Here is a 20,690-nt window from a genome sequence, read left to right on the forward strand (position 1 = left end):
AGGAAAAGTGCTGGGATTTGTCCAGTCAGGCTGCACTGATAAGACTGTAGCCTGACTTCAGATACTGGAGGCAAATCTGTGCTTTGCACTGATTTCCTACCCAGCAATGTGTAGTATTAAGTGTCCCCTTTCTCGGAGCAAATCTGCTTCCTACCAGAGATGATTCAACAGATCAAGTATGTCCTGTACTGTATTTTGCCTTGGGAGCACTTGATTTTGCTGGGACATGTGGATTCTGGGGTCTGGGTTTCCAGCCCATCTGCTGTGTTGGGCATCTTTAAAGTGTTTCTCCTCCTTCAGTATCTGTTAATGCAGAAACCTTTGGGCCACCCTGTACTTCAAGAAATTCAGCAATTCTAGATGCAGAGTTGTGCCAAGGTGTCTGTGCACAATGTGGATGCTTCTGATCAGTGGTTGTACAGGTTCAGAGGGAACCTGGTGATCTTTAGGCTGCTCTTCAGGCAGGTATTCACAGGCTTTTAGTCTTTCTTTACCACATGCTAAAGCCAAAAGTTACTCTGCTCTGAGTTGTATTTAGTTTCTCTGTCTTCCCCTGTGAAGTGGTGTTAACTTTCAAACCCAGCTAAAGCTTGGGTTAAGCTTTTTGCACATTCAGTGTCTCAGCCTGCTGTAGGATCTGATTGTTGCTCATGGGACCCATAGCCCTGCTCTGAGTACCTGCTGACACGTTTGTGCACCTCTGCATAAGTGTTCTGTCTGATGGCAGTTGGTTCTTTTAGGGAGGTGTCCAACATCTTGAGAGTTCTTGGTTCCCTTCTTCACACCTTTTGTACTGTTTGAGCAGAGAATAAGGTGTCCCTGTGATCCAACTTCCTACTCTAGGAAACCCAGGATACTGGATCCCAGACTGGTTTGTGTTGGAAGGGACTTCAGAGCTCATCCAGTTCCAACCCTGTCCTGCAGGGACACCACGGAGGTGTCAATGTTGGCGGGGGTGGGGAGGGTCAGGAATGAGCTGGAAGCTGAAGCAGTGGCTCAGGGAGCTAGGGAAGGAAGCAGGGACATGGACAGAAAACCAAGTGATGCTCAGAAAGAAAACGAGTGCCTCTTTCATGAAAGGGCTTTTGTCACGGAAACAAAACTAGATTCTCTCAGCTGAAGGAGTAGAGTAGTTTGCTTAAAATGAGGTTTTCTGCTCACTTTGTTAATTATTCATCCAGATAAGGACCTACTTGTTTCTTCTTTTTTATCTTTGCTTCTGGAGTACATTTGCATTTATGTATGTGCAAACTTCCGGAAGGCTTTTTTAGAGGTTTATTTAATTACCCTCCACTAAAATAATCTGAAAACTCTCACAGCACTGCCTTCTTTTGCAGGATAGGCTTCTAGTGGGCTCTTAACATCATGGTAAAGCAAATAACTTGTCTGCTTGCCTGAGATAAACACTGACATTCATCATAATGCTGTGTAAATGCTGATTCCATATATATTTTTTGGCATATCCTAAAAGGAGGGGAATTTTTACTGTTTAGGAGGAGGGAATGTCATTGAATCACAGAGTGGTTTGGGCTGGAAAGGACCTTAAAGCTCTTCCAGCTCCAGTCCCCTGCCTTCTTTTTGTAAGCGTAAACTTACATAAAGTAGTAGTACATGACTTGTCTGCACTCAAGAGACATTTTCCCTCTTCAGCTCCATCGTGTGTTTGGGACACTCGCTGCTCGTTAGCTACATTGGGTTTACTAGTGATGGAGAGCTCTTTTCCCTCTTGTCTCCAGGAGTGACAGTTGGAATAGTTCCACAGACATTAGCAGCCTGATGGCTTCTTATGGGGGGGGTTCCCCTCTTGGCGCTTTCTCCCTCTGCTCTTTGCTTACAAAAGTTTGTACTAATGAGCTTTGTTCAATTCTTGCCTTTGTTCCACCCCCATTAAGTTTTCAAGGCTGTTCAGCATCAGTATTTTTTGTTTATGGAACCTCTGCAGCTGCCTGATACACGCACTGGCCTTGGAGACAGAGGATGTCCACAGTGCAAATGGAAGAGCTCTGGGTTACTCCTCATGATGTGTGCCAGTCCTGAGATACTTCATTGGTTTATTTAAATACTTGCTGTTTCGATTATGTTTGAGTTTCCTTTTTCTCCTTTGTGTTTCTCTGACGTTGATGGTGATAATGTTCTGTTATTAGGTTTAATTTCAAAAGATGTTTTTTCATGCAGGACACAGCTTAGGCTACGGCTTTGTGAACTACGTTACTGCAAAAGATGCTGAAAGAGCAATAAACACACTGAACGGCCTCAGACTTCAGTCAAAAACTATCAAGGTAGGATGTCTGGATTTTCTTATTCTTCTGTGAAGTGGCTTTCTAATAACCTCCATTCTGCTGGGGAGGCTTGTGTGCTGGACTCTGGGATGGGAGCAGTAAAGTGAGCTGTTAAAGCCTCTTGGGTTTTGGAACAGCTTTCTGTCCAAAGATTCCCTTTTTTCATTCCCACTGTTTTAACAGCAGCAGCTGGGATCATTACAAACTGTTGCTGCACTTTTGAACTCATGTGCATCTCAGCTTCTTCATGATCTCTATTTGAAATCATGTTAATACACATGTACTCCTTTTCCAAAATAACAGCTACTGAATGTGTAGGAAATCACACCTCCCGAGGTGATTGTAGAATCCTGGAACAGTTTGGCTTGGAAGGGACCTCAGAGCTCCTCCAGATCCAACCCCTGCCACCGGCAGGGACACCTTTCACTGGAGCAGCTTGCTCCAAGCCCCTGTTGTCCAACCTGGCCTTGAACACTGCCAGGGATGGGGCAGCCACAGCTTCTCTGGGCACCCTGTGCCAGCACCTCAGCACCCTCACAGGGAAGAGATTCTGCCTAAGAGTTAGATGTTTTCCTGAACAACCTTCTTTTTTTCCTTTTCAAAGGTTTCCTATGCTCGTCCAAGTTCTGAAGTTATCAAGGATGCTAATTTATATATCAGTGGGCTACCACGGTCAATGACACAGAAAGATGTAGAAGATATGTTTTCACGTTTTGGCCGCATCATCAACTCCCGTGTGCTTGTGGATCAAACTACAGGTGAGTTCTGTTGCATTACTTGTTGTGTATAGCATGTTTTCTGGCAGATCGTAAACTAAACTAGACTTCTACAAACTTACCATGACATCTGGTGTCAAGCACTGATACTGTTTTCATGGGGTATCCTTTTCCAATGGTGTTTTTAAAGCACAGAAAGACTTTTGCTAGTTTATAATCTAAATCATACCACATTTCATGCCCTTATTGTCAGTTTTACCAGGCTGATTTGCCAGCTCTACTCTCTTGCTGTTACTGTAGTGCAGTGCACTTCTGGGCAGTGTCTCTAATCTGGAGTACTGATCTTACCTTTACTTCACACATACAGTTATTACCCACAGGTAAATTCTGGGCCACAGTTCTATATTAAGAAGCAAGGCAATGTGTTTTGTCTCTTATACCAACCTGGAACTCACTCAGACAATTTTCTCATCTTCTGAATCATCTGAGATGTCCCACAGCCCTCTGTGGTTATTGCCAACCACACACTTAGTACTTCCCTCTTGAACTTGCTGCATGGATTTTGTGTATCAAATATCATGAGAAAGAGAAAGGAGCAGTTGCTTAGTTAAGCACTCGGCTCAGGAGAGACCAAAGTTCAGGATTTCCTTTGTAATGTTAATCCTGACTCCATGTTACAATGTGTTTTCAGAGAGTTTTAATTTCTTACCTAATTATTTCAGCCTGTACTCTATGAGGAAAATCCTTTCCTGGAGAGCACTCAGCTTCGATATCTCTACGGCTCTGTCTCTAGAACTGCCTATCTAGATGACAGCTGAAAAAGACTTTTAGAGCACAGAAAACACATTAGAAAAGAGTCCTCCTTCTCTGGCTGCCAGTGGAGTCGGGATCACTTGCATCTGTCTGACAGAGCTATAAAATGAGATGGCAGAAGTCATACAGTTAAAATCCCTCCAGGAATAATTGTGTTTCATCAGGTGTGCTGAGGCATGATGCTGTCTATATCAGTGTCAGCTCAGAATATGATGCTTGCTTTTAAATGACCTTAATAATCTATTGTTTGAAGAATGGATTCTGTTTACAGTATAAACTTGAATGGAACCCTAGCCTAGGTTTCCTTTCCCTTCAGACTGTAGCCAAGCATTGGCTTGCATTTCACATCTTGATCTAGTCCCAGTTAGGTGAAACTGTGTTCTGTTGTGCTTTCAGACATAGCTGCTCAGCAGAGGCTGTTCTCCAGCTTCAGAGAATTAATCTGTTTAAAAATGTGCTTTCTACAACACTTACAGTTTAAATGAAGGCTATGATAGATCCAAGTGAGCACCACTAAGAAGAGCAGCATTGAAGTTGAGAGGAAGTACCAGTCTGCTGGGCTCTGGGATAGGTCTTGCTGACTTCTGGGTGATGCTGTTCCATTCAGTGGTGGGGCAGATCATAGAAACCCGGACTTGGATGGAAAGGACCTTAAAGCTGCTCCAGCTTCAACCCCTGCCATGGACAGGGACACCTTCCACTAGAGCAAGTTGCTCCAAGCCCCATTCAACCTGGCCTTGAGCAAATGTATTCATTTGTCTTTTGTTCCTTAATTTTATACTTTATTCTCCAGCTGCTGAAGAACCATCAGTAACTGTAAAGAACTTGCAAGCCATGCCCACAGAAATACTTAACAGTTTTGGTTTTCTTTTGCTTTCAGAGTTATTTTGAGTTTATCCTGAACTTCCCTTTGATTTATTTATTGTTTTGTTTTTTTTATTGGTTTGGTTAAAAGGTTTGTCCAGAGGGGTCGCATTTATCCGGTTTGACAAAAGGTCAGAAGCAGAAGAGGCAATTACAAATTTCAATGGTCACAAACCCCCAGGTTCCTCCGAACCCATTACAGTGAAGTTTGCAGCCAATCCTAACCAGAACAAAAATGTGGCTCTGTTATCCCAGCTGTGTCATTCACCAGCTAGAAGGTTCGGAGGGCCGGTGCATCACCAGGCGCAAAGATTCAGGTAGGTTAGGAAGAATAATGCATTTAAGGCTGTGCTGCTATTCCCGTGTCCGTCTGGGAAGCTCTGCAGTGATCTCACTGTGTGTGAATGAATACGGAGTGCACTCTGTGTCCTGCAGCGTTCTGTAAATAAAACTGTTGAATTAAAGTATGATGAAAGTAAAAATCTTACTTGTAAAATTCATATTTAAGTTAATTATATCAAGGGACAAACCCTACGGTGGCTGTTTCTGCAATTGAGTGTGTAGTGAGATACAGGAAGCAGCAGATTCCAGATGGGTGTTGTTAGGTGCTTGTCTCAACAGATCCCCAGGCTGTAGTCCATCTAGGTGAATACTCATGTAAGCTGCAACTTAATTCAGGCTCTGACCCGTTGGTTCCAGCAGGGGGGTGTCATAGCAAAACAGGAAAACCTTATTCCTGACGGAGAGATGCAGTAGGATTTCTGCCTACATCTTGAGCTGGGCAGTGTTCTGTCCTTGAGTCCTCAGAAGTTCGGTAAGATCACTGGGTAATTACAACACCCTGCCTGCTCCCAGGCCTCTGGGAGATAGAACTGCTTGGAATATGAACTGCTTGAATTGGAATTACTTTAGTTGCTTAAAGGAGGGTGGTGACAGTTGGACAGTGCACTGGAAAATGCATTACATTTACTTATTGTCTTGGCTTTGTTATGTATTCATGTTTCTTAGGATGGTGTTTCTCTGTGGATAATTTGCTTTTCTTTTTCTCCTCCAGTTAGCTCAGTAAAACTGGACTAAAAACTCAAATAGCTTATTACAGCACTATTGTTCCAGTGACCTTCCTATAGTGCTTTAGCATTTTAAGAGCAGCTCAGTGTGATGTGTCTCCAATGAGAATCATTGTCATCTGTTGTTTTCCACTAAGGCTGATAGGACAGGTTGCCCAGAGAGGCTGTGGAGTGTCCATTCTTGGAGATGCTCAAAACCTGGCTGGAACAGACCTCAGCAACCTGCTCGAGGTGCCTCTGCTTGGAGCAGGGAGGTGTTCTAGGGATTTCCAGAGGTCCCTGTCAGCCTTGGTCACTGGTTGTGACTGTGGCCCAGGCAAGTTGAATGCAGGCAGCTCCTCAGATCTCATTTCCCTGAAGCATTCATCCAGATTTCTGCACCCAGATGAAGCAAGGAATGCAGTTCTGCGTTGTTGCAGTTAGGTGAACTGTTGTCTTGCGTCAGCCAGGGCTTTGTTATATCCTGGTCCTGGTAAGATCTTGAGGCTTTATGTCTCATGTTTTCATTCTTAATGTAATCAGACATTTTCATCATCCTTCTTCCACTTAAAATTTACAACAGCTTTAAGAGGCATCAGAGTAAGCAGTACAAATAACATTTGCATCCATAAATAGGGTACCAAATAACCTTAATTCTGTCCTCATCACTCAGAAACAAGAATGATTCATGTGTTAATACTTGCAGGAGAAACTAAATTTTAATGCCCAGTTCATTTATGATGTTTGTAAGAGCAGCATTAACGTTATTTGTGTGTATTTCTTACATTTCTACAGGCATGGGTTCTCACAAGTGGATATGAGAGAGAAGACCTTCTGTCTCTCTGTTCCATCCCTGATCTGTGGTAACTGCCCATTTGGGTTGCCTGAGCCCAGTGCTTATTTGTTGACACATTCTGGCCACCTTCTGCTTGCTGATTGAAAAAAAAGCTCAAGTTTTTGGGGTACTACAGATTGGCAGAGGGAGTAGTAGAGCAGCAGCCACATTCTTACAAGTACAGGGACCATCCCACAGGCTCTTCTTATTTTACTTCCCACCTTTGGTGTGAACAGCAAGTTCTTCTAGTGACTGTTCCTTAAAGGATGCTGAAGTGAAGTCAAACTGTGGTAAACCTCAGGAACCTGTTTGGACTGAGTCTTGGTTTTGTGTACTGAACAAAACATGACGGAAAGATAAGCTGCTTCCAAAGAGCTCCCGGTCTGTATAAATTACAGTTGTGGGCTCTGCTACTTAGAAGTTGAATTCTTATGCTGACATTTTGATTACACTTCATCTCGTTCCATCCTAATCCCTGTAAATCCAGGATTAAGCCTTTGGTATCTCTAATTTATAATTATTAATTTCCTACAGATATCACTCAGACCCTTTGTTTAATGTTCTGTTAATCCTTTGTAGTTCCTGTGGTATTTGTGGCTCACATCAGGAACTGGTCTTAATGCCTCATCCCACCAAAGTGCTGGCCTGGCCTGAGGCATGGTCTGACATGCTCTCTGCTTCCATCCCAAAGGAATGACACTGTGGTGTGGGATTGCGTTTGGAGGAGAGAAGAGCCATTGACGGCGAGGGCTTAAACAAAATAGCAGTCCTATAGGTATTGAACCTGAAATGAGGGAGTTTGGCTCCTAAAGCTGGAGAAGGCTGGCCGAAGGCCCTTGAGGTCCTGGCCTTTTCCTTTCACCAGAGCTCTGTGATGTTAATGTTTTTTCCTGTAGTGTGCTTTCAGGTTCGTTGTCATCCTGCTGCTCTTCTGCAGGTGGTTCCAGTCCTTGATGTCCTATTGATCTGGACTTGTGGGCAGAGCCTGAGGCTTTACCGGAAGCAGGTTCAGAGCTACACTGACTGCTGGAACCAACCTTGTGCAATTCTGAGCTTAGTGATTTTCTGCTCCTCACATGGGGAAGCAGGAACCCAAGGCTGGTGATCTGTTGAGACAAAAACGTTCCAGATATTAAGGGAACTACATCCTACCCTCTCATTTTTCAAATGGGAACAAGCTACAAAGCTGAAGGTGTCTGTCCAAAAAAGTGAGTGTATAAAGTGTGCAAACACAGAAACAGTTTCCTATGAAAGCAAACTAAGCAGTAGATCTGTCACCTACTCACCAGTCACGTGGATTACCGTGTGTCACTCACCTGCTGATACTCTTAACTGCTTTTTCAATTCTGACTATAGTACAAGGATTCCCAAACTTGGATTTCCTTGGGGCTGGCCAACAGTGTGAGCATTAGTGAGTATGTGCAGCATGAGCTCAGGTGTGGCCACACTGTGCACCAGCAGCAGGTAGCCAGGGGGGCCACAGCCAGACTGAGCCAGGTTGGGAAGGGGTCTGCACCACTGAGACTCCCCCTGCTCTGGTGTAGGAGCATCTCATAGCTCAGGTGTCCAAGGAAATGAGCTGTCTTTGAGTACCAGACAGCCTGGGGCAGGGGAGATGGTGACTGCGTGGTTCTCTTGTATGAGTGCATCAACCGAAGTGCCACACTGAACATGAGCTGACTTCCCTGTGGGCATGGGTGGGCTGCTGCAGCTCTGCTTCCCTTCCTTCTGATGCACGCTGTCTTGAGCCCTCCCTTCTGTCTAAAGACAGCAGCAGCTCCTCTCTTGGTACAGGGCAAGAAAAAGTCAGTGGGGAAGTGTTTGGCACTTAATGCAGCGTTCACTGCCCAGACATCCATTCCCTGTTTCCTCCAGGTCAGCAGAGAATCAGGAACTGCCACCCCCATGTTCTTGGCAGAGAGCAGCACGTGTACCACTTTTAAGTGGTTTGCATATCACCAGTGGTACACCACAGTTTGGGAACCCCTGGTATAGTATAATTATATTTCTACAATCACATGTCCTCACATTTTTTAAATAATACATAAGCTCAGTTTCATACAATTGAGGTTTTAACCTTAACTTTCACATTTCCTGACCTTTTGAGTGCTTAGCTTGCAGCCATAATACTGCCTTAAAAAACTCTGAAGCTTTGAATTACTAGGGTGGAGGCCAGAAATAGAATAAAGGGGAGTTAGAGATATGGGTTATAGGAGAAAAGAAAATAATACAAAGCAAGATATAAAAAGGAGAAGGGGTTTTGCTATTTGTTGTGCATAAATACTTCTGGGGTACAATGCAGGGAGGCAGGTTTAGGAAGGGTTTGTTGGTGACTTAAAACCCACTTCAGTAAAGCCAAAGAAGTTTTCCTAGGATGAAGTTGGTGTAAAATTACTAAGGTAGCCATACATGCATCCTGCAATTGTAAAACTATGTGACTTCAATGTGGTTTGATGTTTAGAAGCTCTTCAGTTAGAGTATCCCCAGAACTGTGTATTCAGGATTAAAAACCTGAGATTTTAATTCCATAGCTCAGAATGTGGGACATCACAGCCATCAAGAGTTGGCTGAGGAAGTAATATTTCCTTAGCTGCCTAATAGCTGGGGCTGATTGAGTAACCTGCTTGTATGGGGGGTGTTTGCTTCTGTTCCATAAAATAAGAAATTTAATTCGAGAAACACACCATCTCTACTCCTAAACCCAAAGAATCCCCTTCCTGCCCTGCCCCAGCAAACCCCACAAATCCCTTTGGCTTATGACTTCCCAGTGTATTTTAGAGGTGAGAAGAGGAGGGTGATGGGATGCAAACTCCTTGAGGGAAGTAAGTGGTGGGTGGACTGATGCAGGCTGGGACCTCTGGGGAGGTGTTGCCTGATACCTGCACTCAGGCAGTTATGCACCGATGCCATGGAGCGCTCTTCACAGCCTGGCTGAGTTTCAGGTACCCTGTGAAAGTGAGCACCTAATCTTGCCTTGCAACTTTTCTGTTGCCTCCCTATTCCTATGGATAGTTCCCTATTAACAAGCTAGTTGGAATATTTAACATTGATTCATTTTTTTTTTCCTGGCAGCTGTCAATTTTGATTGTCAATTTGAATGGGGGAAGCATTTCTTTCTGGCGGTTTTGATGTCCATGTAGAGAATATTGATGCTCAGTTGCTTCCCATTCGAGTGAATTTGCTGAATTGAATTGAACTTTTACATGAAATATTGTGCTTTTTATTTGCTAGGTTCTCTCCTATGGGTGTAGATCACATGAGTGGGCTTTCTGGTGTAAATGTTCCAGGAAACGCATCTTCTGGCTGGTGTATCTTCATCTACAACCTTGGTCAAGATGCTGATGAGGGAATCCTCTGGCAGATGTTTGGCCCCTTTGGTGCGGTTACCAATGTGAAAGTTATTCGAGATTTCAACACCAACAAGTGCAAAGGTTTTGGTTTTGTGACCATGACAAACTATGAAGAAGCTGCAATGGCCATAGCAAGTCTTAATGGCTACCGCCTGGGGGACAAAATCTTACAGGTTTCCTTCAAAACCAACAAGTCCCACAAATAACTTGCTCGTGCTTTTTGTATGGAATAGATAAGTGAGTGACAGAAGTTGAAACCTTCTTCTTTTTTTTTGTTTTTTTTTGTTAGTGTAAAACTCATTTTGCGCCAACTTTCACAAGTGTTTGTCTTAGTCTAAATGAGAAGTGAAAAAGGTTTTATATTCTGGGATGCAACTGACATGTTCAAATGTTTGAAATCCCACAATGTCAGACCAATTTTAAGTTCCTTTTAAGTTATATCATTTGCAAACATGTTTCAAAAACCCCTTGAAACCTGAAGTCGATTGCATTAACAAGACCCTCTGGATGGTGGTAAAATTGAAGCATGCTTTCACTTATGAGACTAACATTAGTTCCATTGAATTTTGTCTGCAAAAACTGGAATTTTCTGCAAAATATCAGGCTGACTGAATTAATTTTCTTGGGGTTTTTATGTTGCTGTTTCTCCCACCCTTTTCCTGTGACCTTCTTCTCTACCCCTGACTCGGTAGTATGGAAGAAAAGTTGAGAAATACTAATGTTTTAGTTGACAGTCATTTGTTTGCTCAATTAATATTCATTTACTACGTTATGTAGCTGAGGATTAGGCTTTTTAAGTCAAGGTCTTGTAAGTAGTAGCATGCCAGTATAACTTTTAACACCATTGAGGAGGTAAGTTGCACACTGAGCAGTGGCCAAGCTATCCAATTCAAAGGTTTTAGAAACATTTTACTTGTAAAATCCACTTTCTAATAGGAATGGACCAAAGAGTTTCCAAGAAACTCCGGGAAGATTTCAGAGTCAAAATGAAACTTCAAAAAGAGAGTGCAAATCTTACGTTGCTACTTGATCAACCTCAATCTCTTCTGTCCAAATACTTAATGCATGGTGCACTACTTACTGGTACATTATAATGCAGCAAGATACTTACTCATTTTCAATGATCATTATAGTCTGAATTTCTTTGGTAGTTCTATTTTGTAAAGGAAAAACCAATAACAGTTATAAACATTTGAGCATTGTATTTCTCGCATCCCTTCTAATGAGTGCTAGATTTTTCTATTTTAATAGTCTTTTGTTTTGACAACTAGCTTTATTGAACACTCAGCAGAAAAGTACTTATCTACTTGCAAGTTAGATATTAACAAAAGAAAAACCCCCTTTGATTTGTAGATTTAAAGATTAATCCCCCAAGTTTTCTGCAGACTGCCTTGAAACTTTGAGTTGTTCTGTTTCTGTTAATTTTCTTTTGCTTTTTTGTGTTTTTTGTTTGTTTTTACTTTTGCATTTAAGAACATTAAATTTGATTTTGTTTTGCTCAAATTTTGTTTTGTTTTTTATTTTCTGTTATTTTTTTGCTGAGTATTGCACACAGTGTCCAGCTTTCAACGAGTGTTGCTTTAAAGAACTCTAGTTTCTCTTGAAGGGTTTGTCAGTTATTCCTTTGACAGAGAAGTAAAAGAAAGAGGGTTGTGAACCAAGAGCACTACAAGAAATCTGTCACGTAGAACCTGTGTGCCACAGGCTGACATAACCCTGCAGGTTGTTCTTTGGTAGGAAATCTGACAAGGGTTGCTCCATGGAGTAAAGGCTGTGTAAGGATACTGGGCATGACTAGAGACTTACGTGCACAACTGTCAGGTCCAGTGTTCATGCTCCGTTGGCAAAAGGTAGAGCAAACAAGACACGGGGTCAGGGCAGTTCTAATGCAGTGTCTCTTTTTGTTGCATGAACCTCTCCCAGTCCCTAGGCTGACTTTCAAATGGCAGAGGCCCTTCCATGCCTCCTGCTTGCATCCCTCCATCCCTGGCTGACCTTGCCTTGCATTCACAGTTGTTTCTTCTCTTTCTGCAATGGGACCTGCAGTCTTGCACAGCCCAAAACCAGCCCATCTCCTTTGATCACCTTCAGCACTGTCTCCAGTCCTGTTCACAACCATCTCTTGAGAAGCACTATGGTTTGTACAGCAGCGGTTGTGACAGAGCAGCTGACTCCCACTCCTCAAAGTGTACTTTCCAGCAGTCTGTTCCAGATGTTTCCACCAACTTATCATGAGTCTTTTATGACATCAATAAATACTTCTTTTATGTGGAAAAGGAGAGATTCAGAAGCACTCAGGGGATTTCTCGTAAGTTAAAACTGAGTGGTATAGAGTCCTGTCACTGTGTCCCGCATCTCTTAACCTCACACTGTCCTATTCCACAGGACAGCTGTTCCCAGCTTCCTGCCATTTTCTCTTGAGTTATTTCATGTAAGATTAATTCCACAGTAATTGAGAGTTGATGGTTTATCACAGCATTTAGTTAGGGGTTCAGACTTCCAGTGAAGGACACCCTCGGTAGGACTGTGCATCAGTGATCACTGCAGGTGTGCTGGCACTGCTCTGAGCTCTAAAACAGTTCATGGAGACTTTTTGGCATCCTCATCATCTGCCTGCTTCTCTTTTCTTCCATTTCTCTTTGCTAAGTGAGAAGGAATCACGGGATGCTGTTTCAGTAGTGGTATGAACACATCTCTTGTAGGAACCATCTGATCCCAGCTTCCTTCGATAGTTGCTCTGACAGCAGTTACCACGTAATTTGTGTGAGCAAAATGTTGCTGCTTGAGTCAGGAAAAGAGGGAAACAAACCCCTGCTAAAATAGCAAGAGCTGATACTAAAGTGTATGGTCTGCATCATCATAGTCAATAAATATTTGGCATAAATAGCTGAAGTCAAGGAAAAATTGTATTCTTGCTGCTTTTGGTCCTAAACAAGAGCCATGTATCCTACTAGTAAAGACTAAAGGAAACTTCTGGAAATGGAAACTAAACCCAGCCTTTTGAAGCTCTTCCTTGAACATATCTGCTTCAGGAGAGGGTTTGGCCTCTTGATCCCCACAGTTTAGAAAAAGTTGGTATGTTCTGCTTTTTCATCCTTTAATTTGATGAACTATGGATGTTTATTTCAGGTGATGCTCAGTCACTGCTTACAGGATCTTTGTGAACCCAAAGGCCTGTCTCAACCTAGAGGACACTTACATTTCTCATGAGATGCAATAGCTCAGTGAGGTAGAGTCTTGGTTGCTGGCTTAGGATGTGGTGATCAGATTTTAAAGACCTGGTCCAGGCTGGAGATGTGCTACTGGGAACAGCTCTGATAGAAATGTTTTTGGGTCCCCCAGGAGAGGCTGGAAGCCTCACAAGACACTGCCAGGTACCTGCTGCTGAAGGACCAGCTCTAATTCCTGATGAAAACACGTCATTATGGCCGTGCTGCTGCTGTTGCAGTCTCATGTAGATGCTGAAGAGAATGATGATGCCTCGGGGGACAGGGTGAGAGGGTGCCAGCTTTTCTGAAGGTGTCAGTCTGGATTTTGTGACTCTGCAGTTTGGGTGACACTGTTCCGTTTTTACACGTGTTCAATCAGATGGAGAAATGCAGTGAGAAAAGAAGTTCAGCTGTCTTGTCTTTGAAAAGAAAAGGGAGAGAAGGCTTCTTCATCGATCTTGTGGTCAGGGTAGGTACCTTCAGAGCTGAGGCTCTGCGAGGTGGGAATACAAAGAGGAAGACTTGGGCTGGATGTTCCAATGGACCTGTTTGCTTTGGGTCCACTTGCTTTCACAAGGATAACTTGTGTGCATGCCAACACTTGGCACTACAGCAGAACCTGCTGTTGGCTTCTGCAGCCATTCCCAGTGGGGAGTCCCTGCTTTTCACTTGCTGGCCAGGAGCCGTCTTCTCTGGGAGGCCCATCTGCAGTCAGGCACCTTTGGTGGCAGTAAAAAGGCTTCACTGTGCAAGGGCAGGGTTCTCTGCTGGGGCTTGGTCAGCCTTCAGGACCTGGAATGTTCAGCTAGTTACTGTTTGCAGGAAACCTTGCCAGCTTTTGAATGTCTGGTGTGATTTTAATTGTTGCTTTGTCACTTTGGATGTAAAATCGCTTGGGTTATCTTGGTATTTCATTTGAAAGGGAAGTGCTGCTGCCCTTACTTGGTCCTCATTTCTTTCTTTTGTTGGGTCTGGCACTCCAAGAAGGCTTTTACTGTGTCACAGTGTGGCTGCCAGACGCACCTGTTGTAGGGCTTCCAGAACCATACACGAGCAGTCTTCATTCTTTGCTGGACTGTGAAGCTTCACTCTAAAATGAGACAATGCCTGGTTAAATGCAGAACTGTCCTGACTGTGCTTGAAGACCACGTCCAAAGTTCTCAGAGATATTCTGGACTTGTGTTGGACAGAATAAAGCCAAATAAAAAAAATGAATCAGATTTTCTTAGTATCTAAAATAGCTTGAGTTTTGTCAAGTTCAGAATTGCTCAAAGGCTTTATTCAGGCTTGGTCTTTTCCAGTCTGATGATTTACGAAGTTTTTGTTCCTGCTCAGTAACTTACACTTGCTTCCCAGATTCCCACTACAAATGGAATTCACCCTGGTGCAAAAAGCTAGCTACAGGCCTCCTGACAGTTTAAACCTCCTGATAACCATCTGCAGCTAGGGAAACTTCATGGTAAATATGAAAAGGAAGCTCTGGTGTTGCTGTATATCCTAAGCTGGAAGAGGCAAGTCCAGTTCCTTCAGATGAGGAGATGGCAACATCAGAACCACTCTAAACATGAGCAGAATCCAAGCAGCTGAGTGTGTTTAGCTCTCTTGTGCCTATTTAGATGGCATCTTCATACTGAAGTGTTGAAGTTATTTTAATGTTCAAGTTACATCATTATAAAGTTTGGTTTCCTTGGTGCTGTGCTATCATCTCCTGTCCGGCAGGAGGGGAAGGAGCCAGCACAGTTAATGTTGCCTCCTGTACCAAGCTGGTGCCAATCCCTCTGCTTTCTGCTCTAGATTGGGGATTGACAAGGGTGTGAGGAGCCAGCTTTTAGGGTGGAAGGAGAAGTCAGTGTCCCCGTGGAGCTCTGTGTCCACGCATCTTGTTCCTTCCCTTTGGTTGGTTATGAGTTTTTTGTTCATCTGTATCATGGTAGCATGAAAACACTGAAAATTGAGACACACGACTCACTCAGGCTACCTTTCTCTTTGCAGTGAACATTAGTTGGTCAGTTTATGGTCACTTATATTTGTCCTGATGACCAAAGGGTGTCACTCTGGAGAGGGACACCTATTTTTATTTCTTAGGGACATTGGGTGTTGTAGTAATGTTCTTTATATGAAACAGTTACAAATCTTAAAAGAAAACTTGGCCTAGGTACCTTTCTGGAAAGAATGTTGAGCAGTTAAAACCAGAATAACTGTGTACCTGATCCCTGATTTGGAATGCCAAGCTTTGGAAATGAATAGTCCTGATAGTCATCGGCTGTACCTGCCTGCAACGTGTTAGAGGGTTTGTAACGTCCAGCGTTTGGTGAACTGCTGATGGTGAGCTCATGGGTCAGTCACAACAGTCAAACACAGTAACTTGACCTAACGCTACCTCTCTCATATGGTTACCATTTGGACTTCTATAATGAGGAGTTTTGTCCTTTGGAATTCTGCCAGTGAAGCACCTTATTGTTAACAGTTCTACTTAGAGCTCCTAAGAATAGCTATAGAGCAAAGGGACCACTTTCACATTCACCGTAAGAGAGCCGAGCTCACTTAGAGCTCCCATAGTGGGGCTGCACTTGGAGTTTGGTTTGGTTTTTGGTTTTGTTTTCTTCCCCAAGAGCAACATTTGTCCCCATGGGTACTTTAATCTCTGTATTGCAGAGCAGATGAGTCTGTGCTGTAGGCAAGTTCCTCGGTACTTCTCACTGTTGGGTGCCCATCACGATAGAACTGGGAGTTACAAAGGTCCAAAGGCAGATGTTCCTTTCTGATGTTTTACCTTATCGCTTTTCTACTTATTTATAAACTGGGGTTCATGAAGAGGGTCATGAGTCCCTCTTGCTTGTCCTGCACCTTGTGTGACTCCTCCACAATGCAGCTCAAGTGTCCACTCTTAGATGGGTTCAATGCAGCCCTGGTTTTGTGATGGCTTTTTCCTAGTAGGCTTGTGTAGTACAATTAAACCACCCCTCAAGTGTTGCTCTCTCCTTCTGCATGGTTTAAGACCAGCCAAAGCCTTTAGATGCTCTAAAGCCAAGCACAGAGCCCAGTGGAGGGATTTGCCTTGGAATCCTGTCCTGGTTTCCTGCCCCTGGCTGTGGTTGTTCCTGTCTATCACACCCCATAAACCATCCACCAAGGCTGAGCTAAAACTATTTTTCTGTTGAGTGGAATTTTCAGCACTTATATCCTTTTTGTTGGCAATGATGGAGAATGAGGGACAGCAGAACTGCCACCTGAAACCCTGGGACTTGCTTCTGGGCTCACCTTTTAGAGTCTCCATTCTCATGCTGGTCGTTCCTTATTTTCCAAGAGTTTTGATCAACTTTTCCATGGTACAGCTGAACTTTTTCACTTGGTCATTGAGAAGAAAAGGACTTGAGAAATTTGAAACATAAGTTGGGATAAAGCATTTATTTGACCAGTAATTTTGAATAATCCTGTACTTCTATCTAGTGGTTTCATTGACTTAATTTCCCTTATGTACTCTTTTGTTCATGGATTAATCTGTTTGTGGGACAGAAGGTTTTATCAATTGTTTTCCATACTGTACAGTATATGGTTCAACATTTTGTATATTTAGTGTGGTTTTAAGTTATTGATTTGTTTTATATCAAATAATTTATTTTTCAGGTACCATTTTCATTTAAGCTTTGTTTTTACATGGGTTTCTTTTAAATAAAGTATGACACTGCTTTCCAAATGTCTCAAATGAACTTGAATCCCATTGTGTTATTTTGAGACGACTTTCTGTAAATTAACTTTCTTTTAGAAATACCTGCAAAAATGGACCAAGTTCATCCTTGGGTTGGAAATTTTCTGCAATTTGGAAAGAAAACCGGGAATTTTCATACTGAAACAGTTCAAAGGTTTGTTGGATGAAGCAGCAGCTTTATAGAAGCCTGTGGATGGAATGAGGAGCATTGTTTTCTAGTTGGTCTTTTCAGACGTAAAGGAAGCAACACCAGGAGGTTCATGCTAGTGTTAATCCTGGAATGATCAGGCAATAGAGCAAGGGAATTCTGGACTTCTGCCACATGCTCAGTTCTGGTTTTGTTGTGTACATGTTAGGAACATGATGTTTTGAAGTGATCTATGGTGGAAGGTGATGTGCTTCAAAATAGAATTAGGCTGTTACTGAATTGTTCATATTCTGTTTTTTCTTTCCTGCAGGAATTGGATTATTATTGTGCAATGTGGAATGTGACATTCTTTTCCGAGCTGTGTTCATGCATAGGTTCAAGCTTGCTCCACTAAAGATTCGGTTACTTATAGCCTGGTCATAAAGGTGGAATTCAAAGGCAGTGCATGATTTCCTTTCTGTTTTTCAGGAAAACCAAGTGTTCTCTCGATCTCCTGGCGTCCATCCTGATTAAACCAAAGCCCAGCTCCATGATTACTCAGAAACGTGCGTTGAAACTTGAAGGGAGCTCTTGAGGGCAGCGATCTGTCAGTGTGAGGTCAGGCTCTCGGAGCTGGGCTGTCACCATGCATCTGAAGCATTGGCTCTGGGTTTTATCTTAATGAATAACCTGTGAAAAGGGATGGAAAATAAGACCGAGTGTCTCATGCGTGGTGACGTGGGGCAGATGCTCCCTCAGCTCAGGCATCTCCATGCAATGCAAAACTAGATTTCCAGTTATTCCTTGCTGTAGGAATTGCTCAGTCCAGCCCTGTTCACCAAGCTGGAATTACTCCTTGTGCTAAACTGGCAAGGAACAGAAGGGAGTGTTTTCTGTTACTGTCACTATAACAACAGGTTCTTGGATCTGCAGCACCATCGGAATCAGGAGTGCTCCATCACCAGTGCAGAACTTTAGGCTTTTCCTGGGTTGTCCTTTGGATGGAGCCAGGGAACTCCAGATGTTATTCCCACGTGTTCACTCCACACAGGTTCATTCTCAGCACCGTTGTATTTTCCAGGTTTTTTGATGAGGGAAAACATGTATTAATCACCAAAAAGCTTCAAGGATGGGCCCCTCTCAGCAATGGCTGATTTTATCAGAAGCAACACAAAAACCTAGTGTAGCCCCATTGACCTTGAGGGGGAGGTTCTGTGACTGCAGAATTCCCAATGGGCTCTGGCTTTATTCTCTTCCCCCGCTTGCTGTGCTGGGGTCACTGTTGGAGTATCCTGCTGTTAAACTGCACCCCCTTCAGAATGGGGGGGAGGAGAAGAAATGGGAGTGTTCCATCTCACTGGAAGTGTGTGTGGGGGGGAAATCCTGCCTTTATATTTTATTCTGTATCTTTTGTCTTTATAAGGAAAAAGAAACAAGGGAAAATGGGAGTGTAAGGAGTGTCCTGGCTCCTGTGGTGGTGTGTTTAGCTCAGGGGTTTGTCTCCAGCAGAGCAGGAGAAGCTGTTCAAGGGAAGCACATCCAGCCTGGCCGCATCCCACCGTCCCTTCCTCATTCCATCACTTCCCCTCCTGCCTCCCCAGCACACAGCAGTGGGGGTGTTGAAGGGGCCCTGCCTGTTCCTGCTTGAGTTTTGAATCCACCTTTCTTAAACTACCTTCTGCTTCCAGCACTTGCTGACAGCAGGAGGCTGGGAGGAAAAGTGGGATGTTTGGGGTGACTTCTTTGTGTGTGTGTGTATTGCCACGCAGGTGAATGAAGGTGAATACAGGTCCCTGTGTCACTCTGCGTTGTGACAGACCTTATTTTTCAAGATTTTATGGATAGAAGCAGTGAATTTAGCCAAACTGGAGCCTGAAGCTGGTCTCTCAGAGCAGAGCTTTCACTGACATCCCTTTGGCACCTGGTTTCCTTGCCACAAAATCTGAGAGATTTTACTTGTTTGACTTCTAAGCATAAAGCTTTAAGTGTTGAACTGTTTCATCTGGATTGACTTCTCTCTGCAGAGCTGGAGCACCTGGTAAATAGCACGTCTGCAACTTAAGCTGAGGCTTACAAGGAACTTCACTGAGGTTAATAAAAGTTAGTCTGGGGCTTCCTGGTGGAGGTGGCAGTGGAGCTCTTCAACAAACTTACCTGCAGTTCTGTTTGAAGGTGCTGGAACAGATTCTGCCCCCAAGCCCAGCCCAGCCTGCTCCAAAGAAGGATGATAAAAGAGAGCAGAGCAGAAATGGTTTGTTTTTAGGAGCACTGTTGAGTGCTGGACCTTTGGGGGGGCACAGATGGAGCACACATTGTGCTTGTGGGATTTCAGGGCTATGCTGGAGCCTGGGACCAGCCACGGTAAGTGAGCTCCAGAGTCCTGGCATGGGCGGGTTTGGGCTCAGTCAGGCCAGGCTTGCTCAGCTTGGGCCGAAGCACTTGTGACCCTGTACCCTGCTGGGCCTTTCTGTCCTGAGTATTTATAGAATCATGGAATGGTTTGGGTTGAAGGGACCTTAGAGCTCCTCCAGCTCCAACCCCTGCCAGGGCAGGGACCCCTTCCACTGGAGCAGCTTGCTCCAAGCCCCTGTGTCCAACCTGGCCTTGAGCACTGCCAGGGATGGGGCAGCCACAGCTTCTCTGGGCACCCTGTGCCAGCGCCTCAGCACCCTCACAGGGAAGAGCTTCTGCCTAAGAGCTCAGCTCAGTCTCCCCTCGGGCAGGTTCAAGCCATTCCCCTTGGCCTGTCCCTACAGGCCCTTGTCCCAAGCCCCTCTCCAGGTTTCTTCTTCTTTCTGCTTTGTTTCTTCCAAGAGCCAGCCTGTACGTACACGTTTATACGTGCATACACACACACATAGTACCTGTGTGTTTGCACATGTATTAAACTGTGTATGCTGTATTTGGTTTGTTTAGAATACACACATTTATCTCTTAATTGTATGGTTTAGTATGTATGTTTTATGTGCACACGTGTGCTATTCACACACTACAGAAGTAATTCATACAAAGATGTGTATCCTTAGGAATGCAGGTTAGAGGAAAGGGTAGTTAATGATATAACAATAGTGGTGTGATGAGCTTAAGGAAGTGCCCTCAGCTGGGTAAAATGTCAGCATCCAAACTTTTCTGAAGTTTCTCTTTAAGTACCTCTAGAAAGTGACCACATCTCTGTATTGGATCTCAGTTACGATCAGCAGTGGTCCTGGGATGCTCCATGTCATACTTTCCAGGAAGCACCTCCCCATCAGTGTCCCATGAGACAAAATGCTGTCCCTTTGGGAGTCAGAAATGACTTTCAGTTTGGTTTAAGTCGCCCTTACTCTGCTTTTTCCCCTTCCTGTTTCTACCGTATTTCATGGGCCTTAATGTTCTAATCCTTTCTCACTGCAGGCATGGAGGAAGGAAGAAAACCCAGCTCCAAGGAGGAATGTGAAGGTAGTGCAATGGCGGCACAGTGCCAGGGCACACGGCGCGCGTGCCTGGGGTGCACCCTGGGCCCTATCCCTGGATTCCAGGACAGATCCTGGCTGCTTGAGCTGCCTTAGATAAAACCTGTTGAAGCCTTGCCCGAGTGTCTCAAGTGCTTCTTTTCTGAGCAGGTGCAGTTAAGGGCTGAGGTGGGAGACACCTGCATGGCTTTGCCTTCTTCAGTCACTTGGCTCACACCAGGGATTGTCTCATAGGATCCCAGCCTGGTTTGGGTTGGAAGGGACCTTAAAGCTCATCCGGTCCCAACCCC

The 20,690-nt window shown here is 44.0% G+C and overlaps 1 protein-coding gene across 8 annotated transcripts in view; it reads left to right on the forward strand.

Annotated features, from left to right (window-relative positions):
• Nucleotides 1–20,516, forward strand: part of ELAVL1 (ELAV like RNA binding protein 1) — a 30,588-nt gene extending 10,072 nt beyond the window's left edge. For 4 of the 8 annotated variants that reach the window (XM_061355750.1, XM_061355748.1, XM_061355749.1 and 1 more), the window contains exons 3-7: nt 2,176–2,279; nt 2,884–3,037; nt 4,764–4,989; nt 8,429–8,542; nt 9,785–11,406. In XM_061355750.1, coding sequence (XP_061211734.1) covers nt 2,176–2,279; nt 2,884–3,037; nt 4,764–4,989; nt 8,429–8,542; nt 9,785–10,109 — 923 coding nt within the window. In that variant the 3' untranslated portion in view covers nt 10,110–11,406. Of the gene's footprint in view, nt 1–2,175; nt 2,280–2,883; nt 3,038–4,763; nt 4,990–5,876; nt 5,971–8,428; nt 8,543–9,784; nt 11,407–17,279; nt 17,962–20,341 lie in introns of those variants that run through there. The other 4 variants (XM_061355753.1, XM_061355754.1, XM_061355755.1 and 1 more) reach the window with 4 other exon arrangements.
• Nucleotides 20,517–20,690: the final 174 nt, after the last annotated feature.

The sequence above is a fragment of the Neopsephotus bourkii genome, unplaced genomic scaffold (assembly GCF_033783945.1).
Source record: "Neopsephotus bourkii isolate Nb327-2 ecotype Australia unplaced genomic scaffold, CSIRO-AGI_Nbou_v1 NB_838, whole genome shotgun sequence".
NCBI lineage: Eukaryota > Metazoa > Chordata > Aves > Psittaciformes > Psittacidae > Neopsephotus > Neopsephotus bourkii.